The 26154-nt window shown below is 39.7% G+C and overlaps 2 protein-coding genes across 3 annotated transcripts in view; one reads left to right on the forward strand and one right to left on the reverse strand.

Moving 5' to 3' along the window:
• The window catches only part of PPAT (phosphoribosyl pyrophosphate amidotransferase), a 320661-nt gene that overhangs the window by 248168 nt on the left and 46339 nt on the right, over window positions 1-26154 (reverse strand). The window contains exons 2-12 of one of the 2 annotated variants that reach the window (XM_083367257.1): window positions 20169-20235; window positions 17944-18150; window positions 15090-15202; window positions 14822-14967; window positions 13976-14048; window positions 13192-13343; window positions 11032-11159; window positions 10466-10687; window positions 9860-9980; window positions 5367-8012; window positions 4844-5282 (exon numbers count right to left, since the gene is read on the reverse strand). In XM_083367257.1, coding sequence (XP_083223383.1) covers window positions 7837-8012; window positions 9860-9980; window positions 10466-10687; window positions 11032-11159; window positions 13192-13343; window positions 13976-14048; window positions 14822-14967; window positions 15090-15202; window positions 17944-18150; window positions 20169-20235 — 1405 coding nt within the window. In that variant the 3' untranslated portion in view covers window positions 4844-5282; window positions 5367-7836. Of the gene's footprint in view, window positions 1-4843; window positions 5283-5366; window positions 8013-9859; window positions 9981-10465; window positions 10688-11031; window positions 11160-13191; window positions 13344-13975; window positions 14049-14821; window positions 14968-15089; window positions 15203-17943; window positions 18151-20168; window positions 20236-26154 lie in introns of those variants that run through there. The other variant, XM_083367256.1, reaches the window with a different exon arrangement.
• Window positions 24603-26154, forward strand: part of PAICS (phosphoribosylaminoimidazole carboxylase and phosphoribosylaminoimidazolesuccinocarboxamide synthase) — a gene marked incomplete at its 5' end in the record, with an annotated part of 69672 nt that continues 68120 nt past the window's right edge. The window contains one exon of the mRNA XM_083367231.1: window positions 24603-24984. Within this exon, the coding sequence (XP_083223357.1) occupies window positions 24603-24984 (382 nt within the window). The remainder of the gene's footprint in view (window positions 24985-26154) is intronic.

Genomic DNA, 26154 nt, shown 5'->3' on the forward strand with positions numbered 1-26154 from the left:
ATCTGTTTAAGGATGGTGATTGGTTGGCCCCGAAATTCTAATGGTTCCTCTCTAGATCTATGCAGAAGCTCATCCCGAATTGATTTTTTAACTAACCTTACATGTACTTCTTTTGGGAGGTTGTGCCTTCTCGCATAATTAGTTTGGACCCTGTATGTTTCATCAATTTCCGCCAACATTTCCTCCTTCCCTACACCGAGTGCCTTTGCCATCAGTTCTGCCATCATGACCAACAGATCTTCCCCTCTTTTTTCTTGAACGTTCTGGAAGCGTAGATAATGAGCAGCCTTTTCTGCTTCCAGAAAAATGACTGTTGTTTCTAATTCCTTATTAGCCTGAAGGAGTGTTTCATTTAAATCATCTACTCTCTTTTCCTCTTTTTCCATTCTAGCTTCCATATCTTGAAGTCTTTGATCATTTTTGACTAATTGCTGTTGAATCCCTTCAAATTTATCATCTATCGCTTGGATTTTCCCCTTTAATTCACCAGTGTCGTTTCTTATTTGGCCTATTTCTCTCTTCATCTCCTCGTGGTTTTTGGCCATTGCCTCGTGTAGGTTTTGCAAAAGGGCATGTAAATCTTTAAAGGAATTCGAGTTAGATCTTTCCCTTTGCAGCATATCCTCTATAGATTTCTGATTGGAGGGACTTGAGGACATCCCCTGTCCCTGTGCTGCTGCCTTTTTGCCAGCGCTAGGCTTAGTTGCTCCCGAGATACTTGTCATGTTTCCCCAATTTTAACAGCGTTTTGTCAATGTATAATACCCTGAGTCTTATATAAACCTTTTAACTCTATGACAAAAGATATATAAAACAGTTACCACCAGATACTTATTACCAACTAAGCAATTGATATAATAAAATTCTATAGTATGAATATAATCAAAGTCACGTTCTTCTTCTTTTCCCCCCCCCCCCCGTTTCCGGCGCAGAAATTGGCACCTTTTCCGTCTTCCTCTGCTGTCAAAGACCAGTAGGTGTCCCACTAAACAAACCTCCAGTTACTAAATTGCTATATCAAATGGCCGCCCGTGACAAGTAGAGTAGAATTTCAAAAGTTTCAAAAGTTCACAAATTCAAAATTTACCAGGATAGACCAGACTAGACCAAGCTGATCGCTTTCCACGCCCGACAATCCAGAGTTCAGTCTCTAAGGCTCCAAAGCTCAGACTTTGACTTGTTGTAGCTTTTCTCCAGCTAGAATACAGTCATATAGTCTTCGGCTTTCTTTCCCTTGCTGTTTTTGCCAAACGCCTCCCTCAAGACTTCTATCGCCGCTTATTCCCTCTCCGTGAGGCTCCCACTTCGAACCAGTACCTCTTTCACAAGCGCTTCCTATTTAATATTCGAATACACTCTCCGTCAGCTCCGCTCTACCGTTGTCCCGCTGCTTACGTGCTAGCTCCGTCCCTCTGTCAGATCTTCATGTCGGCCATTACTGGCCTCCTTCTCCCCGGTTCGCTCGCATCAGACTTTCTCCGGATCTTCAACACGAACTGCCGCTCATGAAGGTTCTCCGGGCTGCCTGCAACTTCGGATGTCCCTACAGGACCTCCTGAAGCTCCGAAAAGCCCCCGCGAACACTGGGTGAGAGGTTGTGCGAGGAGAGAGCTCCGTTCACACAGCCGCCCGCTCTGACAGTTGGCTCCGCCCCCCCCAAGTCAGCATCAATTCTTATTGATCACACAGAGACATTTTCTCCAGGATGACCTGTTCCTGTGTGGTCCTTCAGGACTTCAGGTGCACTCACAACTACTGTGCTATTTGGATGCTGTGTGCATTCAGTTTGCTTCTGGTCATCCTCTTTTCCTTTCCACTTTTCCCAGCATTATAGACTCCTGAAAGAGTTGAGAATATGTCCAAAGTATGATCATCATTAGCCATGGCAAATCTAGACAGCACACTAAAAAACAGACACATCAGCCTGCCAACAAAAGTGCATATAGTCAAGGCTATGGTCTTCCCAGTTGCAATGTATGGCTGTGAAAGTTGGACCATAAGAAAGGCTGAGCGCCAAAGAATTGAGGCCTTTGAACTCTGGTGCTGGAGAAGATTCCTGCGAGTCCCTTGGACTGCAAGGCGATCAAACCGGTCAGTCCTAGAGATCAACTCTGGCTGCTCTTTAGAAGGCCAGGTCCTGAAGCTGAAACTCAAATACTTTGGCCACCTAATGAGAAGGAAGGACTCACTGGAGAAGAGCCTAATGCTGGGAAAGATTGAGGGCTATAGAAGAAGGGGACGACAGAGAATGAGGTGGCTGGATGGAGTCACTGAAGCAGTAGGTGTGAACTTAAATGGTAGAGGACAGGAAGGCCTGGAGGAACATTGTCCATAGGGTCATGATGGGTCGGACATGACTTCGCAACTAACAACAACAATGGGATATGTTTAGCTTGCCGCAGAGCAAAGGAAACTAGAAATGAACCGCTTTAAGTTGGGTGAACGATGCTGCGTGAGATTGAATGTTTCAAGAAATATCCAGAGATATTGGATGCTTGGAGACTTCTTTTGTAGATCTACTTCAAATTTCATATAATACTTTTTCCTTTTTCCTTCCTCCCTCCCTCAGTTCACATACACTGTAGGACAGAAAAGATAAGCCAAGTCCATGATGTAGTGTATCAAAGCAAGTAAATGTTATAATATTTCTATAGTGACTGTTTACTAAGAACTGGTAACAATTTCATGCATGAGGTGCATAGAGCTAGCCCCTGACTTATCACCATTCGTTTAGTGACTGTTTGAAATTACAACAGCAATAACAAAAAAGTGACCGAGGAGTGTTCTTTCACACTTACAACCCTTGCAGCGTCCCCATAGGATCAAAATTCAGACGCTTGGCAACTGACTCATATTTATGACGGTTGCAGTGTCCCAGGGTCATATGATTGCCTTTTGTGACCTGATGAGCAAAGGCAAATGGGGAAGCCAGATTCAATTAACAACCTTGTTACTGACTTAACAACTGCAGTAATTAAGAAGTGTGGCAAGAAAAATCATAAAATGGGGCAAAACTCACTTAACAACTGTTTCGCTAGCAACAGAAGTTTGGGGTTCAATTGTCATAAATTGAGGACTACCTGTATTAGCATGTAACGCAGAAAATCTAAATTGGAGAATTAGTTTCCAGTGAGATTGCTAGTTATGGAATCTGGGAAGCTTAGAAAGTCACCATACGATTTTAGATAGAAGCTTTTTTATTTATTTTATTTTATTTTATTTTAATTCCATTTATATCCCGCCCTTCTCCGAAGACTCAGGGCGGCTTACAAGCTTATGAGAAAGAATAAACAAAAAGCTGTTTTCTTCTTTAATAAAACTAGTCCTCAAGTTTCTTAAGGAGTGATAAAAACAATTCAGGTATAAGCCCTAAAAATGAAATAAACTTTTATTATGTTAAAAATTCACAAATGAACAATTTTTTCAAGTGTTTGGCTTGCATTTTACCCTTCTTCAAGTGATTTTTCTTTTTTCTAAAAGGTCCGATAAATCAAACTGATCTTTAGCTGAATACTGCTGGAAAGCCAAGGTAAATATGCTACATGCTTGTTACTAATATTATATGGTTATTTGCATGAGTTAATTTGACACATATGCATTTCTTAAGGAAACACGGCCATTTTTCTAAAGGATAACAATAAAACAATTTTCTTATATTGTTATAATACTGCTTTGTTACAATCAGTACTGAGTAGAAACCACAAATGGACTTAAAACATTCAAATCCTGTAATCTATATGGACTAAAAGTATTTTTTTTTAAAAAAAAAACAGTTATACTGAGGTTTTTTTAAAAATCCATTTATTTTTAAAGATAACAAGACAATTTTAAAAGGATAGCATTTCAAGTGCACTTCCTTGTTGATGGCAGTCTTATAATTGTCATAAACAGCAGTTATGGAATATAAGATCTCTTGTGCTTTGCTGCCTATTTTCTTCATGAATACTCACATTTTTACCATTTGAAAATCAAATAAGAATGAATGCAAAGCTTCCCAGCTCAAACTGTTATTGCACTAAAAACCATTCATAAGCACATTGTGGGGGGGGGGGGACGGGAAAGTTGATTCCTTTTTCCTCACAATCATCTCCTGTACAGACCTGGGAAAGAAATTAATTTCTAAAATACATCATGTATATTTACATTTCAACATCCAATAAGTTTCTTTGTGCCGTTCTCCATATAGGAACTAAGGGTTTGGTTTTTTTTTTTTAAAAAAAAAAAGAAAAATCAGGTCTTCCAACCATTCTTAGATCTCATTTCCCTCCCCCCCCCATTCATATATTCTTAAATGGTCGTATTTAAAATTGAAAAAAATAATAATTAACAATGACTTCCTCGCCCTTGATTTGCTGTTTCATAATAACTGCAGTCTATTGGAGGCATATTTTTAAACTTCACTACTGTGTATCAATTAATGCACACCATTCCTGATTATGCATTCTGACTTTCTTCAGCCAATGAGGGACCTTCTCTATATATTGAAGAAGGCAAAGCTTCACTGTGGTGTTAAAAATCTGCAAGGTCATAGACCCTTATGAAGTCTTTTATGTTCTAGGACAGGGGTGTCAAACTCAATTTCATTGAGGGCCGCATCAGCATTGCGGTTGACCTCAAGGGGCTGGGTGGGTATGGCCAGGGTGGGTGTGGCCTACTGGGTGGGCGTGGCTAGAGTGCGTATGACCTACGCATCAAGGGTGCCTATGGGGGTCTGGGCAGGAGTGGGACAGATCTGAGGGTCTCTGGGCCAGGGCCAAGGCAATGGGGGCTGTTTCCTCACTGTTTCCAGGATGGCTTCGCGGGCCACATGAAACCACTTCGCGGGCCGGATCCGGCCCCGGGCCTTGTGTTTGACATGTCTGTTCTAGGAGCAGCAGACAGTAACACATAAGAGAGTAAGGCTTGATCCCACGTTACTAAATGTATGTCAAGTTCATCAAAACAAGTCAACAAGAGAAATGGGGTTTTGTTTCATTTCCCTCACTGCTTCAGAATTAACTGACAGGAATCTGCAGAGGGAAACTTTAGGAAGAGACAGAGAGCAAATGTTTCAGCATGTGACCATCTCTGCAAAGATTAAATCAAAAGGTTGGCTACAAGTATTGGGTATGACTTTTGATTGTGTGAGCTTAAGAGTTTGTCTCTAGTATCTATTTTGTATTTATAATCTGAGTAAATGTGTATGTGCAGACTAGCATCATCTTATAATTGACCCCTAACCATCTATCTATCTATCTATCTATCTATCTATCTATCTATCTATCTATCTATCTATCTATCATCTATCTTTCTATCTATCTATCTATCTATCTATCTATCTATCTATCTATCTATCTATCTATCTATCTACCTACCTACCTACCTACCTATCTCATTTATTATTTATATGGCTGTTCAGATCAGACATTGTGTCATACAATATATCAAAAATAAAAACAGTTTAAGTTAAAACTCTAAAGTCTTAAGAGTTAAATTTTATTTATGATTTGTGAAATTGATCCATCTCCCAAAGGGAAAAAGAAGAGTTGATTCCCTTAGCCACATACCTCAATGCTACACGGCCAACAATTACCCTTTTTGCTTTTTTGGGGTGTGTGTGTCATTTTTTAGAAAAGCGGTATAGATTGTTGGAGCCCCGCCCCCTTTCATCCAATCAAATTAGTGGAAATGTGCCAGGTGAAATGTCCCATGGAACACAGATGTAATAAGAGTAGCCATCATGCTTAAATAACAAAGCAGCAGACAGAGATCTCATGTGCAGATTCGGGTCCACGCACTGATATTACCACCTGGTCTAATAATGAAACATCTGCAGAAGCAAATCATAGGGTACATCAAGAACCCAATAAAAGATTCACAAAAATCTTGGGAGAGGAGTCTTGAGACCTCCAATGTGTTACTCAGTAGTCTCAGCCACAAGGAGAAAAAAGTTCTCTACATCTTAAATCAGCATTCTGACCTGACTGTATGTCAGTCCCACAGAATAGCTGTTAAGTTTTTCCTCAGTTACACAGAAAACAATTGAGCTTTTATGCTGACAAGCATTATCCAAAATGTGTGGAAATTAATATTTGGAAATGATGCTTGCCGTTTTATTCTACAGGCAGGGTGATAAGAGGAAGTCCTGCATTTGCTACTGGTCATGAATCTTGTTATCTTCCATTGATGTATAAATGAAATACAGAAAGAAGAGGGAGGGTAAACAAACATCACGTTTATGTTTTCAAGAGACTAAGTACAGCAAGAAGTCCTTCATGTCATTTTTGCAGCAATCAAAAAAAAAAAAAAAAAACAGGATGGTGTGAACTACACCTCTGGTAAAGGTTCCCCCACAGATGTGTGCTAGTCGTTTCCAACTCTAGGGGCTGGTGCTCATCTCCGTTTCAAAGCCAAAGAGCCAGCGCTTGTCCGAGGACGTCTCCGTGGTCATGTGGCCGGCATGACTAGATGCCAAAGATGCATGGAACGCTGTTACCTTCCCACCGTAGTGGTCCCTATTTTTCTACTTGCATTTTTACGTGCTTTCGAACTGCTAGGTTGGCAGAAGCTGAGACAAGTAACAGGCGCTCAACTCTGTTACGCGGCACTCGGGATTCGACCCGCCAAACTGCCGACCATCTGATCAACAAGCTCAGCGTCCTAAAAGTCAAGACTGAGTTTTCTCCTAAGACCTTCCTTTTGGAAGGGAACTTTATAACTTTGGAAAGTTATTAACTACCTCTGATCAAATACCAAACCCGTTAGGTTATTTAAAGGTTAGGACTTTGGACTAGGAACAGAAATATTTGCTACTTGAAATCAGAGGTGTCATCTGAATTAGAATAATGAATTCGCTTTCATTCCAAATGCCCCCAAAACTATTATTAAATACAGAACCACTGAATAAAACAGCAATATATATTAAATTATCATCATTAATTGAAATAGAGTTGCGTGTTAATTTTTCAGTGTTTCGAGTCTTCTTTGAAGGCCTGGATGCAGCAAAAGTAATCAACATTTGATGAAAGAAGATATTGAGGAAAATTAGCCCTTATGTCTAATATCATCATTAATTGAAATAGAGTTGCGTGTTAATTTTTCAGTGTTTTGAGTCTTCTTTGAAGGCCTGGATGCAGCAAAAGTAATCAACATTTGATGAAAGAAGATATTGAGGAAAATTAGCCCTTATGTCTATTACACAAGTGATAGTCAACTGGTTATTTTTTTCCTCTTTGATTCGCAACTTGAAAAAAATTAAGGCTCAAGGTATTAGATGCTATTTGTTTAACAGGTCCCTGAGGCTCCTCAACTCAGCCAAGCACTATATAAAAATAATATTCAGTCTTTGGTAGCAGATTATAGCCAAAAGTTGCAGCTTTAAAAGTACACTCAGTCTATAAAAAAAAAACAGGAATCCCATATTGCTGGATTAAAACCAGTGACGAAAGTAGTGAAACTTAAAAAGAAAGATCTGTTTGTTGATTTAAGATCAAATTCACATTTTTTTAAATGATTGAACACTGTTTAAAATGTGAGATGGCTTAACCTCTCATAATGTAATTGTAAGAAACATTACTCTAAGTGAAAGCCTTAAAAGATCTCCACCAAAGTTTCTTGGCAAGATTAGGCCACCAATCGAATCAAGAGATTGTGGCTTCTATTACCCATACGTCCCCCTCCCCACTGCTCCCATTATAGCGCTTTTGCATGATTGTTTAACATTTATTCTATTTTGCTCCTTTTTTTACTCTCTCCTAATAAGGTCTAGGCAAACGTGAGTGGTTTGATCACTTGCTTAGCAGCAACACATTTCATCAGCTCCAAATGTTAAGCCTTGGGCGATAATATTCACAAAATTCACCACTCTAGCTCTACGGGATATATTCCAACAAGGCATGCTGTACAATGGCCAATTTTCCCGCTTTGGAACTTTTTCGTTTTTAGATCATTTTCATGGTCTTGTCTTGCTTTTATGCTTTCTTGAACAGACGATACCAATCCTTCCACTGAGAGGTAAACAACGCTGTCAGCTCCTGAAAAGAAGAACATAATCACCAAAGCTGTACTATTTTACACTGTCTAAATTGCTTAACTTAAAGATTTTCTATAGATGGATCTTTAATAAAATATAGTAATTGATAACTGCACCATTAGAACTACTGACTTTACATATAGGGTAAATGTGTACATGTACAATACCTGTCCCTTCATTTACATTGTACATTTTAATTTTTTTAAAACATTTTTGGTAACTTTTTTCATCTCTGCATCTTGGATCTCTGTTGATTTAGTTACTTGATGCTTGTTAATCATAGTTTAATCATTGAACTAATCATAGTTCAGTCAAAAGAATGAAAAAGAATAGCCATGTTTTATTTTCCAACGACATTCCAACTGTAAAAATTCCTGCTTTCAGGAAGAGAAATTAAAAGCATAGAACTAGCAAGGACTTGATATTTTAATTAGATGGATCAATTAGCATTAGCTAATCTTGATTCATCAAATTTGCAATAAAAGGTTGCTGATCACTGTTTAGACCTACCTATCCCAAAGATTTTGGCTTTACATACACCAGCTGTCAGTTTGGATTTCCAATCAGATATAAGGCAAAATATGCTGTTCCTTTTTATTTAGAAGATGAATGAAATATTGACCAAATATACATTAAAAAAGGTAAATGTTCCCCCGCACATGCGTGCTAGTCGTTTCCGACTCTAGGGGCCGGTGCTCATCTCCGTTTCAAAGCCGAAGAGCCAGCGCTTGTCTGAGGACGTCTCCGTGGTCATGTGGCCGGCATGACTAGATGCCAAAGGCGCACGGAACGCTGTTACCTTCCCACCATAGTCGTCCCTATTTTTCTACTTGCATTTTTACGTGGTTTCGAACTGCTAGGTTGGCAGAAGCTGGGACGAGTAACAGGCGCTCGCTCTGTTACGCGGCACTCGGGATTCGACCCGCCAAACTGCCGACCTTCTGATCGACAAGCTCAGCGTCCTAACCCACTGAGCCACCGCATCCCTTGAGAAATATACATTAGCTACTCTAAATATTCCATATTCATAGTAATCTTACATCTTATGTAATGATGTACATGTAAATCTGCAACACACTAACACATGCTTACTTCATTAAGCAAAGACGTTAATATAGGCAGAAAAATCAATGCGTTAAATGGATACTACAAACAAATTCATGTAAACAATCCTCCTCTAACTGACCACAAACATCTCTGTGTATGAAAGTAAAACAGAAAAACAGGGTTGCATCACTGAAGGCTTTTAAGAAGAGATTGGACCTCCATTTATCCAGAATGGTATAGGTCAGGGGTCCCCAATTCCCGGTCCGTGGACCAGTACCAGGCCACGGCATGCCAGCAACCGGTCCGCACAATCAAAGCTCCGTCCGTGGTTGGAGGCAGCACACAAAACCACGTACCCTCCGGTTCGTAGAAAAACCTCTCTCCACGGAACCGGACCGTGGTGCCCAAAAGGTTGGGGACCTGTGGTCTAGGATCTCTTGCTTGAGCATGGAGTTGGAAGTCCACTCTCTTCTTAAAAAAAACTCCAGTGATGCAGCACCCACAAATTCCGGAGTCAAGCTGTTCCACTGATTGTTCTCACTGTCAGAAAATTTTTCCTTAGATCTACATTGGATGTCTCTTTAACAATCTTTCCGCCATTACTTCTTGTCCTGCCTTCAGGTGCTCCACCAATATTCCATACGTTTCTGCAAAGAATTACTCCAATAACTACTAACACAACTTTATGAATTATAACCATTAACAACTAATCTCTGCCGTAATAGCTCAGTTTTATCTTCTAATCAACCTGGCTACCCTTCCGAAACTTTTGCGTGAAGAAAAATAAGATAAAATGTTTACCTATGTAGCCCGCTAGGTCTTTAAATTCAGGCCTGTTTGCAATAAGTTCTTCTTTTGTTGGGATGTTTATTCCCATGTAACATGGAAATTTTATTGGAGGTGAAGCCACGCGGATGTGTACCTGTGAGGAGAGATGCCATTATGATACTGGCAGCATTTTAATTACCTCATAATTTGCAATGAGCCAACTTTAGATGCCACAGGCATAAGGCTAAGAACAGAAGACACTGTTGAAGAATTGACTGGGTTTGGGTCTCCTCTTAGTAGGAAGAATACATAATAGTTTATTTATTTATTTTATTAAATTTATATGCCGCCCTTCTCCCTAAGGACTCAGGGCGGCGCACAACAATAAAAAAATTAAAAACATAAACTAGAAAATTTTAAAAAGAATTAAACAATAAATACAATAATTATATGACAATTTAAAAACCAATAAAAAGCTAATTAAAACCGTAGTCAGTCCAGGCCCGCTTGTTGGAACAACCACGTCTTCAGGTCACGGCGGAAGGACCGAAGGTTAAGGAGTTAAGGAGCAGAAGAGCATTGAGAGAGGAACAGTCATGAAACATTATCTTCTCCCTCTATTCTGATATGTTCACTTACCTCCTTAGCACCAGATTCTCTCAATAGCTTAATTATAGGGGAAATAGTGTTGCCTCGCACAATAGAATCATCAATAAGGACAACTCGCTTCCCCCTGAAGTTGTCTGACAAGACTCCAAATTTTTTGGCCACTCCCAGCTGTCTTAACCTCATGTTTGGCTGAATGAAAGTTCTTCCTACGTATCTGTTTTTGCAAAGCACTTCAATGTACGGTAAGCCACACTGAAAACAAGCAAAGACAAAAGATCAGTGTACGTTTTTGGCGCAGCGATTAAAACGCTTTCCATATCAAATACTCGCAATCGGTTTGACGTGAACTGACTTTTTTTAGTTCATTGCTAAACCAAGTGCTAAAAGTCGGTATTAAGTAGAATTCCCTCTATTTCTCTGTGTGACACAATTTATTCGTTCGGCATTACAATTCAGAGTAAAGGTAACGGACACCCAAAGTAAATTTTTAGCATTCATTTTTTCCTGATGCTTTGTCTTGTATCGGGCTCAGCTGGATTATAAATAATAATTGAAAAAGATAACAATTCAAAACCAGAGACAGTGTAGAGAGGTACCTTCTGCGCATATCCGAGGGCTGCTGGTGTTGCAGATTCTGGGACTGTGCTAACTAAATCTGCTTCAACTGGTGCCTCAATAGCAAGCTGTTGACCGCATCTCCGTCTCACAGAATATACCATCTGACCTATAGGAAGAATGAAAAAGTTGTATGTTTTTGTGTTGAACTAGCCATGATTTTACCTTCTGCTTTGGAAAACGGAGAGGTGCTGTTGTGTATTAAGGGCAGTTATAAATGGTTAACTGTTGTATTCATTCAAATCTTTAATTGTCTGTCTATTACTTTGCAAGCTTGTGCTTTGGGCGGGAATGTTTGTTTTAAACCCATTGGCTGCCGCCTAGCGGCGGTCCGTATAAATAGATGTCAAGCGGCTGTTAGAGCCGCTTCTGTGTTGATTCAATAAACGAACTGTTACTTTCACTCTCGTCTCCTCAATGCCTCACCGATCTCAGTTTACAACAGGTGCTGCTTTAATTTAGCTTTCGGAGAACTGCCTATGTGGGATTCAGAGACCAGTCATCGCAGGGTGTCCCAAAATGTCTGTCTGCCTACGCAGAGTTTATTGTATTTATACAGGTTTAACAAGCAGGAAATAATGCACAGCAAAAGCATTGTTTATTGTACTCCCTAGTCAATAGGGAGTACAATAAAATAGGCAGAGTCTTATCTAGCTGGTTCTTGGCAGTTCTTGACAATGCTAATTGGAATGAGCTCATAGACATGTGGATAACAGGATACTAAAGCAGGCAGTTTTCTGCGCAGGGTCCCTTCATATCCTTGACCTCCATCTCTACAGCCTATCCAAGTTTCAACTAAGTTGGTCAATAACAATTTCCACATTATGCATCCAAGGCTCTGGTCCAAGAACCTGTAAGAACAAGTCCAGGAAGCCAGAACTATATTTACTGATAGTCCTCAGCTTGCCACCATTTGCTTAGTGACTGTTCAAAGTTACAACGGCACTGAAAAAAGTGACTTATGACCATTTTGCACACTTATGCTGACCACTGCAGCATCCCCATAATCACCTGATCAAAATTCGGATGCTTGGCAACTGGTTCATATTTATGATGGTTGCCGTGTCCCAGGGTCATGTGATTACTTTTGCGACCTTTTGAGAAGCAGTCATTGGGGAAGCCAGATTCACTTAACTGTGTTACTAACTTAACAACTGCAGTGATTCACTTAATAGCTGTGGCAAGAAAGTTTGTAAAATGGGGCAAAACTCACAAAACAGATGTTTTGCTTAGCAACAGAAATTTTGGGCTCAATTATGCACATATAATAAGGGACGTGGTGGCTCAGTGGGTTAGGACGCTGAGCTTGTCAATCAGAAGGTTGGCAGTTTGGCGGGTCGAATCCCGAGTGCCGCGTAACAGAGCGAGCGCCTGTTACTCGTCCCAGCTTCTGCCAACCTAGCAGTTCGAAAGCACGAAAAAATGCAAGTAGAAAAATAGGGACCACTACGGTGGGAAGGTAACAGCGTTCCATGCGCCTTTGGTGTCTAGTCATGCCAGCCACATAACCACGGAGATGTCCTTGGACAAGCGCTGGCTCTTCGGCTTTGAAACGGAGATGAGCACCGGCCCCTAGAGTTGGAATCGACTAGCACGCATGTGCGGGGGAACCTTTACCTTTATGCCCATATAAGTTGAGGACTATCTGTACAGTCTTTAGTAAAGTATCTTAAAAGCTGGCATAGGTAAATACAGAATCATGAAAGCTACAATATAATAGGATCTTTCCACCCTCATTTATGCTGAGTTAATTATGCTGAGCTTCATTAGAGGGTTTGAAATGCTTCTTCTAGATTTCTCCCTAGCACTGGTAAGCTGCTCTTTATAAGCTGTTAACTGATTTGTCTGCTAATGCTTGTCTGTGTTTTCTTCTGTTTCTTTCTGAAGAAATCTCTATTGATACTACACAATGCAACTTTCCACCCATCAAGATTACAATCCCACCCCCTTGTGAAAAGAAAGCAATGGAATTTACAAAGAATTGAAATGCTTCCTCTTGATTCTACAACAGGATTCGCACTCGTAAAGTTTCTTTTGTGACATTTTTCTAAAGTACCCGGTAAAATGTGAGGATCTGTTTGGAGGAACTTAAAATCTAAAGTAATGTAGCCAAAGGAAAGATGATTTGGAGATAAGTTTACCTTCAAAGATGCTATCTGGCCTTGCAAAGTACACATATTCAAAAATGCAGAATGCTGATGGATCTCCTTGAGGTCTTGGTACAATATCTAAAGTTTGGACATCATATTTGGATATTTTCACAATCTCTCCCGGCATGACTTCCCGGTAGTATCTTAAAAATATAGTTGTACATGCTTTGTTTAGAAACACTGGTAATCGGTTATAGAGAAATATCGTTTTCAGATTGGAAAGACATTTTTTTTTCTAAAGAGGAAAGGGTGTCTTTGAAAAATCTACATTTATTCCTTACTTTGTCAGTTGTTTTTTGATAAATATTCTGCACTTATTATTTACTAAACTTATACCTTTCTAATGGGAGGGCAACTATTTTCTCAAATTCTAAAATAACTTCCTTCTTTCCTTGGAAGTGAAAAAACGGAATGAGTTAAAAAAATTTTTTAAAAAAATTCATTTTTCTCTGAGCATGCAAATGAAGTAGTCAATTTCAAGAAGAAATAAAATATTTTCTTATTCTACGTGTATACACAAAAGCACGATATTCAGAGCTTAATAGTTTATTAATAGTTTTCACAGATGAATTATTTCATTATTTATCTTTTTAAGAAATGCCCTAATCCCAACATTGCCAAGTGATTCAGTGCAATATGGACTTTCAGGCCAAATGCTTTCTTGTCTTAAAACTAAATATTGCGGTACGCCAATGTGGTAAATGCAGCGCCCAGTTCTTGCTTAAACAATGAAGAAATTATTGATTTGCTTTTCACAAATGAATTATGAACTTACTCTGCACCAATCGATAAAAAGCTACACGATTCTGAAGAAACTACCCAGCCTTCAGTTTCAGCGTTATTTTTCCCTGTAATAAATTCAAAAATAATTAAAGAAATGTCTTAACAATTCTAAGAACCTCATGTCTGTCTAATTTTACGCACTACATTTGCTGTGACTGCAACCTGCTATGTTTTCCTATAGTAAAACTGAAGAGGGGTGGAGAAGCCTACTTAAAAAGGCAATAGACATTTGTAGGATATAATGAGTACACTGGAATTTTCCAAAACACGACAAACTGCCTGTTCACTAACAAAATATGTTATTTACACTTCGCTGCGATGGCGATATGAAAAATTGATCTGTTTACAGCAAATATGCAGTGAAAAGAGTGAAAATAACTAACGTCACAGATGACCAGCTAGTCTAGATATCAAAGATTCTTTTCCAAAATTTAAATCTAGTTCAAAGAAATCTAAAAATATTTGTGGAAATGGATTGATGTATTTATCTTAAAATTTACATCGCTACACTTCAACACGTTCTTATGTTCTGTCGTGATTACTAAAAATGTTTATTGTCAAATATTCCAGTGGTCACAGACTAATCATCAACATACCCACTGCATATATATTTTACTTTACAATTTAATTTAATATAGCACATAAGCGCATGTTACTTTCACTGGAGAATAGGTCAGAAATATAAAGATAAGTGCCTTCCCATAACGGTATGCAGCGATTACATTTTTAAGGTGAAAGATAGGTGGCTTACCTGATTAAAAAAAAAGAATATGAGAAAGGTAAGAGTATTTTTTAAATGAATGTACTTTCAACTAGAGTTCTTAAAGGAGTATATTACCTTTCCTGCTGATGTCACCTACTGGAACAAGGCGGCCAATACAGAGAGGACGGTTCCCATAGGGATCACGAACTGCATAAATAATGTCTTTATGCATCATCAGAAGGGAATATGAAGTGGGTGTTTCATTCATCAAATTTTTAATCCTGAAATGGAAAAGCTTATTTCGTACACTTCTTATTTCAAGAATCCCAGCAAAAGGGGGCCTTGCGTAAATAGAGGTCTCGTATTGATTTTAAATTCTTTTCTCATGAGGCACATGATTTACCTTGCCACCCAGTCTGGTGTATCGTCCTGCTCTAAAGGAGGGGTGAACGCCAACAGTTGAGTGATCAGTTCACTATCAGAACTGGTTGATAGTCCCACTCCATGACGCATTAGCTGCATAACAAAAGACAAAGGATTATTATAGGTAATTATTGTACAGGTTCTCTCTCCCTCTCTCTCTCTCTCTCTCTCTCTCTCTCTCTCTCTGTGTGTGTGTGTGTGTGTGTATGAGTGAGTGAAGTCAGCAGAGTGCCAGTGGGAACAGCTAAATGAATCCAAATGACCACGTAATTAATTTAGCACTCTTTGCAGATGGCGAACTCTTCATTCAGCATGCAAAAGTGATGCAAGAGTTGGTGTTATGGTTACACTGATTGTTATCAATATAACCTATTAACAACAACGCGTAGCATTGGGTTAGGTTATATAGTGCATTCTAACAGGCACTGAAAAAGTTCTTTCTATACTAACCATAACAAATATGTTTTGACCAAAAACACAAAGACTGGATCAGGAAGTGGTTGCCATTTCCAGTCGTAATTAAGATGGCTATTTTTTCCTCCCAAACTTAAAAAACCATTTTGGCTGTGAAGCCTGTATTACTGGAAAGTAACACAGAAGGTTTTGGCAACTTTAACAAAAGAAAGGAGTCTGCATGGTTTCCCATTTTTCAGAGAACGGGAAACAGTAAGCAACTTGAGCTGCCCAGATACACGTCAGCTGTCTCACTAGAGCAGGGGTGTCAATCTCGCAACGTCACAAGATGTGTTGTGACGTATCGGGACTTTTTTGCCATTGCCGGCAATGGGGTGGGCGCGGTTTTGCTACGATGCATGTGGCCCGTGGGCCGGCAGGTTGACACCCCTGCACTAGAGGCAACAACATATTGGATCACTGTTATGCCACATTAAAAGGTGCTTATCACACTCTTCCTAGAGTGGCTGTCCCTCTGATCGCTGTATGATCGATCTCTTCCCTACCTACATGCAGAAACTTAAGTGAGGTCTTGCACTGAGGAAGCAAAGTTAGAGCTGCAGGCTTGCTTTAACTACGAAGACTGGGGTGTTTTTTTAAAGCTGCTTCAGAAGGCTTGGATAAATTCACTCATACTGTGACACGTTAGCTTCTGTGAGTCGGATATGTGTGCGCCTACCAAGAGCTTGTGTATATATAATAACAACAAGCCTTGGTTCACAGCTAAGCAGCTATGTTGTGTCCAAGAGGCAGCTTGCAGGAAAGGAGACAGGATTTTGTACAAGCAGGCCAGGAATGTATTAAGAAGGGAGATCAGAGTTGCAAAGAGAAGCTACTCTGAAAAGCTGAGAAACCAATTCTTAGCTATTAAACCAGCAACTGTGTGGAAAAGCCTGAAGACCATCATTGGCTACAGCAGATCTCCATCTCTTATTGAAGAGAACGGTCAACTGGCAGATGACCTGAAAATGTTCTGCTCTAGGTTTGAGAGGAAGTCAATGTAATCTATTGCTACCTTCTCCATCTCAGATACATCAACAGGAGCCTAATTTCCTATGTCTATCTCCATTCCTCTGGCCTCTCCCCACCTCTGGTGATCTCAGGAAAGCACCAGGTCCAGGCAGAGTAATCCCTTCTTGTTTGAAACCTGTGATGAACAACTGGCCCCCATCTTCACCCCCATCTTTAATAAGTCACTGGAGATGTATTAAGTCCCTTCTTGTTTCAAATCCTCTATTATCATCTCTGTTCCTAAGAAACCCTCCATCAGTGAGCTAAATGTCTACAGATCGGTTGCTCTGACATTTGTAGTTACGAGGACCTTTGAGAAGTTAGTGCTGGCCCACCTGAAAACCATCACAGATCTGCTGTTATACCCCTGTGGACCTGAGGAGTGCCTGTGCTAACTGCCCAGGTATTAGAAGTAATTTTCCCAAGCTGCACCTGTTGCTTCCTATCTGTCAAAAAATTAATAATCCACCTATAAGTACGGACAGGCACAGCTAGTTGAATCAGTTGAGACTGAAGAATCTCTGGAATGATGGTATTAAATGGTGAGCTGAACTCTACAAAAAAGGACCCGTGCATAGATCCCCAGGGACTCAAGATATTGCAAGATCTATTAGCTCCTGCGAGTCCCTTGGACTGCAAGGCGATCAAACTGGTCAGTCCTAGAGGAGATCAACCCTGACTGCTCTTTAGAAGGCCAGATCCTGAAGTGGAATCTCAAATACTTCAGCCACCTAATGAGAAGGAAGGACTCACTGGAGAAGAGCCTAATGCTGGGAAAAGTTGAGGGCAAGAGAAGAAGGGGACGACAGAGAATGAGGTGGCTGGATGGAGTCACTGAAGCAGTAGGCGTGAGCCTAAATGGACTCCAGAAGATGGTAGAGGACAGGAAGGCCTGGAGGAACGTTGTCTATGGGGTTGCGATGGGTCGGACACGACTTTGCAACTAACAACAACAACAACATCTATAGGCCTTAGACCTATGGGGCCATTTACTATCACCTGGGCAGATATGGTATGCCTAGACATGCCTTTCAGACATCCAGAGTCTTCTGAGGGAGGATGAGTGAATGCTGAATGCATGAGTGATTATAAACTTATTTAGGGGTTGGGGGGGAGGGAAGAGGACAGAAAAGATTTCAGTTGACTGAGAAAGTGAAGGAAAAGCTTTATACAAGCTCAGACTGCTGCTACACATTAGGGCTGGGTTTAGGATTCAGCTTCTCTCTCTTCCATCTGATCTCAATTGCTACCACTAATGAATTTTGACTGTACCTTGGAAATGATCTTTGCATCCTTTTATTACCAGATGGATATGAATTGAATTATGACTGAATTTACTATCCTTTTCTGCTTTCTCATCAGATTCCTACCTTTCTCCTCAGTCGCATAGCATTGGTGAGCTCTCCATTGTGGGCGACTGCAATCTTCCCATGCAATGTTTCCACCACAAAGGGCTGACAGTTATCAAGAACAGATACTCCAGAGGTAGAGTATCTTGTGTGGCCGATTCCAAGATTTGAAATGTAGAGCTTCTTCAGACTATCTTCGCTGAACACGTGATTAACAAGACCCATTCCCTGCGAAGGGAAAAGGAAATGGTTTGGACGAACTAAAACAGAATATCCAATAATGCTTACAGCGGATAGCAGTGTAAAAGTAATCCCTTTGAGCTAATTTAGAAGAAAAGCTCTACTTAACTGGTATTTATTTTATTTACAAAACCTATATAGCTGCCTATCTGATACGATGAATCTAGACAACTCACAACAACCCCCAAAAGCATGATTAATCACAAAAGTGCCATTCCTCCCTCCCTAGGTGCCAGATCAAATATCCTCCCAGCTCAAGTCCCATCCTAGCCCAATGCATGGGAGAAAAGGCAGGTCTTTGTAGCCCCATGGAAGAATAAAAGGGTAGGAATCCTTTGGATATAAGGTGGGACAAAGTTCCAAAGAGCTTGCTCCCCAAGTCCTATCAGGTGGCATCATTTAAGGGAGGACATCTGGAGCAGGCCCACCCTATCTAGCCTAGTAAGAAGGGAAGATAACCTCAGGGAGACAGTCCTGCAAGTAACCTAGACCGTTGCCATGTGGTGTTTTAAAGGTGATAACCAACACCTTGAATGGCACTGGGAAAGCAACTGGAAATCAATGTGGCCCACACAGCACTGGATTACTCAAGTGAACCACAGGGCGCCCAATGCATGCCACTGTATTCTGAACCAGCTGTAGCTTCCATATGGTCTTCAAGGGTAGCCCTATGGAGCGTAATTCACAAGGGAGGTGATTGAGACACCCCTTAACTAAATCCATTAAATCAATTTACACACCAATACTACTACATGTTATCATTTTCTGAATATTTTTTTCACATTCTTCTTGTGACAAAATTATGTTCCATCACTTTACAATGCTCTTTGTAAGAGTTTGATGGTTAGATTTATGAAAATTATAAATTACAAATTTGAGAAAATCCTGCACTGATAACTGTCTTATTTACATCAAATATAAAAATAATAATAAGTTGGAAGGAACCTTGGAGGTCATCTAGTCCAACCCCCTGCTCAGGCAGGAAACCCTATACCATTTCAGGCAAATGGCTGTCCAGTCTCTTCTTAAAAACTTCCAGTGTTGGAGCATTCACTACTTCTGGAGGCAGGTTGTTCCACTGGTTAATTGTTCTAACTGTCAGGAAGTTTCTCCTTAGTTCTAGGTTGCTTCTCTCCTTGACTAGTTTCCATCCATTGCTTCTTGTCCTGCTTTCAGGTGCTTTGGAGAATAGCTTGACTCCCTCTTCTTTGGGGCAGCCCCTGAGATATTGGAACATGGCTATCATGTCACCCCTCACCCTTCTCTTCGTTAAACTACACATGCCCAATTCCAGCAACCGTTCCCTATATGTTTTAGCCTCCAGTCCCCCAATCACCTTTGTTGCTCTTCTCTGTACCCTTTCTAGACATCTTTTTTACATCGTGGTGACCAAAACTGAATGCAGTATTCCAGGTGTGGCCTTACCAAAGCATTGTAAAGTGGTATTAGTACTTCACTTGATCTTGATTCTATCCCTCTGTTAATGCAGCCTAGCACTGTGTTGGCTTTTTTGGCAGCTGCAGCACACTGCTGGCTCATATTGAAGTGATTGTCCACTAGGAGTCCAAGATCTCTCTCACAGTTACTACTATTGAGCAAGGTACCACCTATACTATACCTGTGCATTTGATTTTTCCTGCCTAAATGTAGAACCTTACTTTTTTCACCATTGAATTTCATTTTGTTAGATAGCGCCCAGTGTTCGAGTCTGTCCAGATCCTCCTGTATTTTAAGCCTATCTTCTGGAGTATCGGCTATTCCTGCCAGCTTGGTGTCGTCTGCAAGGAATACCCACTGAAATATTTTGAGTTCACCCGGCATTCATTTTTAAAGAGAGAAAACGAATTAGAGTAATAGCCACATTTTCTTCTAGGATGGGCACAGCTCCTTCTAGAGAAAATCTATTTACTGTATGTGGCCGCTAAAGTTAACACCAATTTGATGGCTCATCAACATCATCATTCTAAGTTATCTGCCCCACCAGGTATACTAGATAATATTATTACCTTGTGCACTTTAAAAGAATGGGCCGATTCTCCGTCACTTGTCACAATTCCCGCACTCTCTTGGCCTCTATGGGAAAAGAAAGAGCAGGTAAGGAATCTGTATTTCTGAGACTGGATCTTTATGTAACCAAAAAGGTGCCGTTCATGGCTGAGGGATTTTTACAGCTGTTGGGAGGACCCCCAAATCTGCAAAAAAATGTTTTCTAAATTGTAAGAAAATAACTCTTCCCCCTACAACAAAAACAAAACCCACACATTTACAACTACAATAAATAAAATCAATTGTGGGAAGGGAGCGATGGAAAGAAATATTCTATATAAAGAGGCAGTTGACTGGAATTTTTAAAGAAAAGTGATTAAACTGCAATATTTAGTTGGGGAGCCCATTTGTCCAGGCAAGTTCTAATGTTGAATATGTGATCTTGCTCCATATACACCTGTTGAACTTTTGTTTCTACAGACCTCAGTGTTATTAGAAAAGGATAGGTTTTCATGAGGAGACAATTAGGATGCAGAACTCTTAAGCACCAAAAAATATTCCAGAATCCCAAGATCTGAGAACCTAGAATCATGACACCACCTTTTGATGGCATTTGTGGCCTCCAACTGCTAAAAAAAACCCCACATAATGAACCACAGACCTCAAGAAAGACTATTCCTAACCCTGGTGTTATACTTCAAATATCATGTTTTTCCATGAACAATTCCCTGGAACTAATCTCTATCATATCAGAATTTAAGACTACCATTAACTTTTTTTGTCCTGGGTTAAAAGAAATGTTCTTAATTATTGTTTTAAATTTTAAATTTGGGCATTATATTTAATTGTATTTTAACTTTTATATTCTGTTTTTTTAATATTTATTGCCCTGTACACCGCCCTGAGTCCTTCGGGAGAAGGGCGGTATAAAAATATAAAAAGTAAAAAAAAAGTAAAGTAAAGTAAACACGCACATAAAAACTAAACTTAAGTTTAAATGATCAGCAAAGAACTTGTAAATTTTTTACTCCCAACGATACTCTTGGCAGGCCTCCCCTATGGGAGAGGGTAGTTGGAAAAACGGCTTGGAAAGTTGTGTTTTGTTTCATTCTAACATTGCTTCCTGCTTCTTGGGGATAGGCCCAGTGCAAGAATGTATATGCACACGTACAGATACTATAAAGGAAGAACAGGAGAAGATGAACCAACATTTGGTTACACAGAAAATGTTGAAGGAAAAGTCTTCATCGTGATTCATCCAAGCCGGGGAATAAACGACATGGCGACTGCTTTAGGAAGAAGGTTACAGTTTATCGCAGAGGAATGCCAGACAGAAAGACGGATCCAGCAGAAAAGGACTGAGCACACGTAGGGAGTGGGTTTTATACCCCCTGGAATCTTTTGTTTGGAGTTATTTCCTGTTTCAGGCTTCGTATTTCCTGTGTCACATATTCTAACCTGAGTCTGGGTGCGTCTTTCTGGTATTCTTGATGGTGGTGGGTCAATCCTATTGTGTCCAAAGGTCATATCCTGCTTCCCTGGGGCTGGGGTATGTGGATTTTAGGTGTCTTTGTCTTCCTAAGCTTCTAGCCTGGGCCTCCTACATCTGCATTTGTACAGAGCTTGGGGGAGGGAGAGCTGGGGCTATTAAGCAAACTGGGCGTGCTTTTCTGATTCTTCAATATCTTTTTAGGAAATATATTCTTCTACCCTTTGAATATTTCCTTCTCTGGGGAGCTGACTTCCCACAATATCTTTTCATTAGGATATCATCAGACAGTTTATTTTGTATGTCTAGTTCAGGATCTTTCTCCATATCATTCTTGTAGCTTGTCATTTTAAAATCTACTTCCAGATCAGCCTCAGTATTGTCAGGTGAAACATGTTCCTCTTCCATAATATCGTTTAAACAGGGTATCTACAGAGGCAGACACTCTTGAAATTAACTTCTGGGTCCATTGTTAAAATGTATCCTTCAATATACCCAATCAGTTAAAATATTTTACTTTATTTTGCATCTGTAAATCGGTATTCTTCTCATTTAATTGTAATCTTTAGTTCCTTCTAGTTCCCCATAGCACTCAACCTTCAAAGCCTTAAAAAAAATAATAAAAGCAAAAGTGTTTTCCCATGGGTAGGAGTCTTATTAATTAATTAATTAATTAATGGGACTTATATCCCGCCCTATCTCCCGAAGGACTCAGGGCGGCTAACAACAATAACATACAATAAATACAGAAATTAAGATAAAATTAAAATTAAAGGCCTCTGTACAATAAATTAAAATTAAAAAATTAAATTAAAATAAATTAAAAATTAGAGTTAAAATATGAACAAACTTCCTTGTTTTCAAACTAATTCTTATGTAACTGAGATGTGCATATATAATTAATTCCAAAGCTTATTTCAAATTCATCTGGACATGTAACTTCCCCAAATCAAAATTCTAATTACCTTTTCTACTGCTTATTACCCCACCCCATTTTTTTAAAAAAAAGAAATCCTTAAAATTGTATTTCAACCTTCTTTTACTAAGGCTTGAAAGAAACTCAACCACTGTTTTTAGATTTGTTGCTCCAAAGATTACTAAAAGCTAAAAAGTTAACAAGCAATTTCTGAAAGTGATTTGAAAAGGAAGTATGTGAACTCAATGGTATTTTCAAGGTGCTAACCATGGTTTGAGCAAAAAGATTACTCTCTCGTGTGCCACAGCTCTAATTCTGCTGAAGACAGATGTATTGCAGTATTCTCGTGAGAAGCAACTGTCTGGAGTACTTCTGGGTAATCTCAAACCTTTTCCTAGTCCAGAGAGGAATTACAAAGAGGTGGTCATTACATCATGGTTATTGTCTCTGCTTTTAGTGGAGTCAGTCTTCAGTTCACGAGTTATTCCCCAGAGGTTGCTTTCCCTGCTATATTAGAGGTTGGCACATATACAGGTGTGGCTTGCAATAGTACATAGGAGTCTTTGGAAGATAGCTTACACAGCACCATTTCCCAAATTGATGCATTCCATATCGTGTTGGACTACAATTCCCAGAATTCCATGAAGCATCACTATAGGTCCCACATCTGAAGAAACTCAAAGCATTCCATCAAAAATCCTTGATTGCAGGATTTCTTTCCTTTCCCCTTTCCTTCTTAGACTCCTCCTGTAAAATGAACCTGTTGGCTAGTTATTTAGTTGCCATGGCAATATCTCCCAAGTATTATAGAATACCAAGGGACCTTTGTTGGCAAGTATGATATTACTCAGAGGGGTCTCAATTAGCACCTGAGATAGTTGCACTACATTACCTCTGAGAATGCTTTGAAATGGAAACACATAGTTATGCAGAACCCGAATTGATGGGAGGGGAGGGGGAGCACTTAAAAAGAAACATTTATATAGAAGAAATATATCTACACAATATATGCTTCTTTCCAAAATATTTTCTATGTACAAATAAATATTTTAAGAAAATATTTTATTTGAAGATAGAAAACAGAAAATGCAGATTTAATTGAATAATTTGCAAATACAACTAACATTAGTATTGCTGCATCTGATTTTCTATTAAGATGAACCTTGCGTTAGTAAAGGATGTCACGTATTTGCTCTTGACAATACAAAAAAGAATACAGGCGTGTTTTCCACGCAAATTTGATCTTAATTTGGCTTTTAGCATATTATACTTGATTCACTCAGAAGACTACTGAAGTGGAACTATTACTGAACATCACTGAATGCTCAGAATTCAAATTACAGTGACTCCATTTGTTAAGAATCACAAAAGGCTCTGTGAATGCAATTCGAGCATTTAGGGAAAAGGTTATACGTTGGGGTGAAATTATGATTTAGTTTTGAAAGGGATTCTTAAACCATGTGAACAAATATTTTGCAAAATTGAAGGGATTAGTTGCTAGCAAATCCGAAGAGAATCAGGGTGCAAGTGTTTTCATTCCAAACAAAATTATAGCCTATAACTAACTCTGTGTGTTTATATGCTGACATATACATTGGACAACACCTCCCATCATCCTCAACACTCAGCTGGTTTTGTGATCGAATGCCTCTGGGGGGGGCAGATGGAGGAAAGCTTACTTAGAGCTCTCATGTACATTAAGAGCAGAGATTATATTTAAAGCCCATTGCATAACGAAGGTTACAGAATCCATTCCACCTCTAGAACTGTGCTTAATTTTTTTTTTGCAAAGCAGAAAACAGCTTATTTTGGGATGCCAATGATTAACAGACTTTGCAATCATTTCTGCCCGAGCTGCTTTATTTTTCTGCCTGTAAAGAAAGGAACCTGCTTATTTGGCAGTTTCTCAAGTTACTCCCCTCAGGCAGCTTGAGCCAGTAAAACTGGATCCTTTCATCTCTGTGGAGCTTACTGACAATCAGCCGTCTGGTTTCCTAGGAAACGCAATCTTGGCTAGAAGTAGTGAATCATTTCCAGGTCACTTTCAACATGGAGAGTGGAGCAGGAAGGCACTGGACTGAGGAAGAGGTTAAAGCCTTGCTAAGCGTCTGGTCCGAAAAAAATATCAGCAAGCAACTCCATGGGACCTTACGGAATAAAGGGATCTTTATTTACATTGCTAAAAGGCTTCAGGAGTTGGGGATCTGCAGAGACTGGAAACAGTGTCGGGCCAAGTATAAAAACCTGAAATATGAATATAGAACAGTTAAATATGCCCACAGCTCAGGAGATGCTACAAAGACTATGAAGTTCTTTCATGAGCTGGATGCCATACTGCAACATAAATCTGTCACCCAGTTAACAGAGGAGGAGAACAACGGCAGATGTTCATCCAGTGACATCATAAATACCACCAAGGAGAACAATGAAGGTAAAAAACCACCACCCCAAACTCTTTTCTCCCCCCCCCCCCGTTATTATTGTTATCTAAAATACATGCAGGCTTGTAAAACTCAGACCCATGCAAAGCACTGCAGATGACACAGTTGGTGGAACAAAGTGACTTAATGCCCTCCCTTATCTGTGGGTCTGTTGGGGAAAAGCGGAGAGAAGAAGGAGGTGTCTGCTCCTGAATGATGCTATAAATACATAAACTTAAGTTAAACCAGCTGCTGGAGCTAGCTAGTTTCCTAAACTGGATTGAGAGAGAGAGAGAGAGAGAGAGAGAGAGAGAGAGAGAGAGAGAGAGGGAGGGAGGGAGGGAGGGAGGGAGGGAGAGGGAGAGGGAGAGGGAGAGAGAGAGAGAGGGGAGAGGGAGGGGGAGAGGGAGAGGGAGAGAGAGAGGGGGAGAGAGAGAGAGAGAGAGAGAGAGAGAGAGAGAGAGAGAGAGAGAGAGAGAGAGAGAGAGAGAGAAAATCAAAACCAAAAAAAGACTTAAGGGCCTGCAAACTTCTGCTGGTTTTATTGCGGCTTTATCTGTAACATTTTGTGCCATTTTACATTTTACAGCTGTGTTGGAAGAGAAAATACTGGGCCACAAGCAATATATGTGTGTGTGTTGTGTGTGTGTAAATAATTTCTGTCACTCCCAGTGATAGGTTTATACCCTGCTAGAATTTATGCAAAAGGACCAAAAAAAAAAGGTAAATCACCTGCTAGCAGTGATGGAAACATTTTATTTCTTTGAAATTTTGTTTTTCCCAAGAGATTTATCATCTGCTAAGGGACTACACTAGAAACGTTTAAAACGCATTATAGTTCTTTTCAAGTCATATGTTAAATCAGCTGACGAGATAGCAAGCTTCTAAAAACTATATTCACAAAGAGCGTTTGCGTATTTGTATGTGATGCATTTTGCTTTGCCTGCTGGAAATTGGGGGAAAAAACATTTTTAGGAAAGCCAAAGAAAAAAGAGGAAGCCCTGAATCCAATACTTGAGAAAAGTATGTCTTGCTAATAAATAAGAGCATGTATAAATTATTATTCCATGAAGCTTTCGAGCATCAATTTATAATCACAGGAAGATTTTTTTTCCTTTAAAGCATGATCAGGGGTGTAACTTAAAATGTTTCATTTTCTTTAGAGAACTCTTGGCTAAATA

This window comes from Vipera ursinii, assembly GCF_947247035.1.
Source record: "Vipera ursinii genome assembly, chromosome: 7".
Taxonomy (NCBI): Eukaryota; Metazoa; Chordata; class Lepidosauria; order Squamata; family Viperidae; genus Vipera; species Vipera ursinii.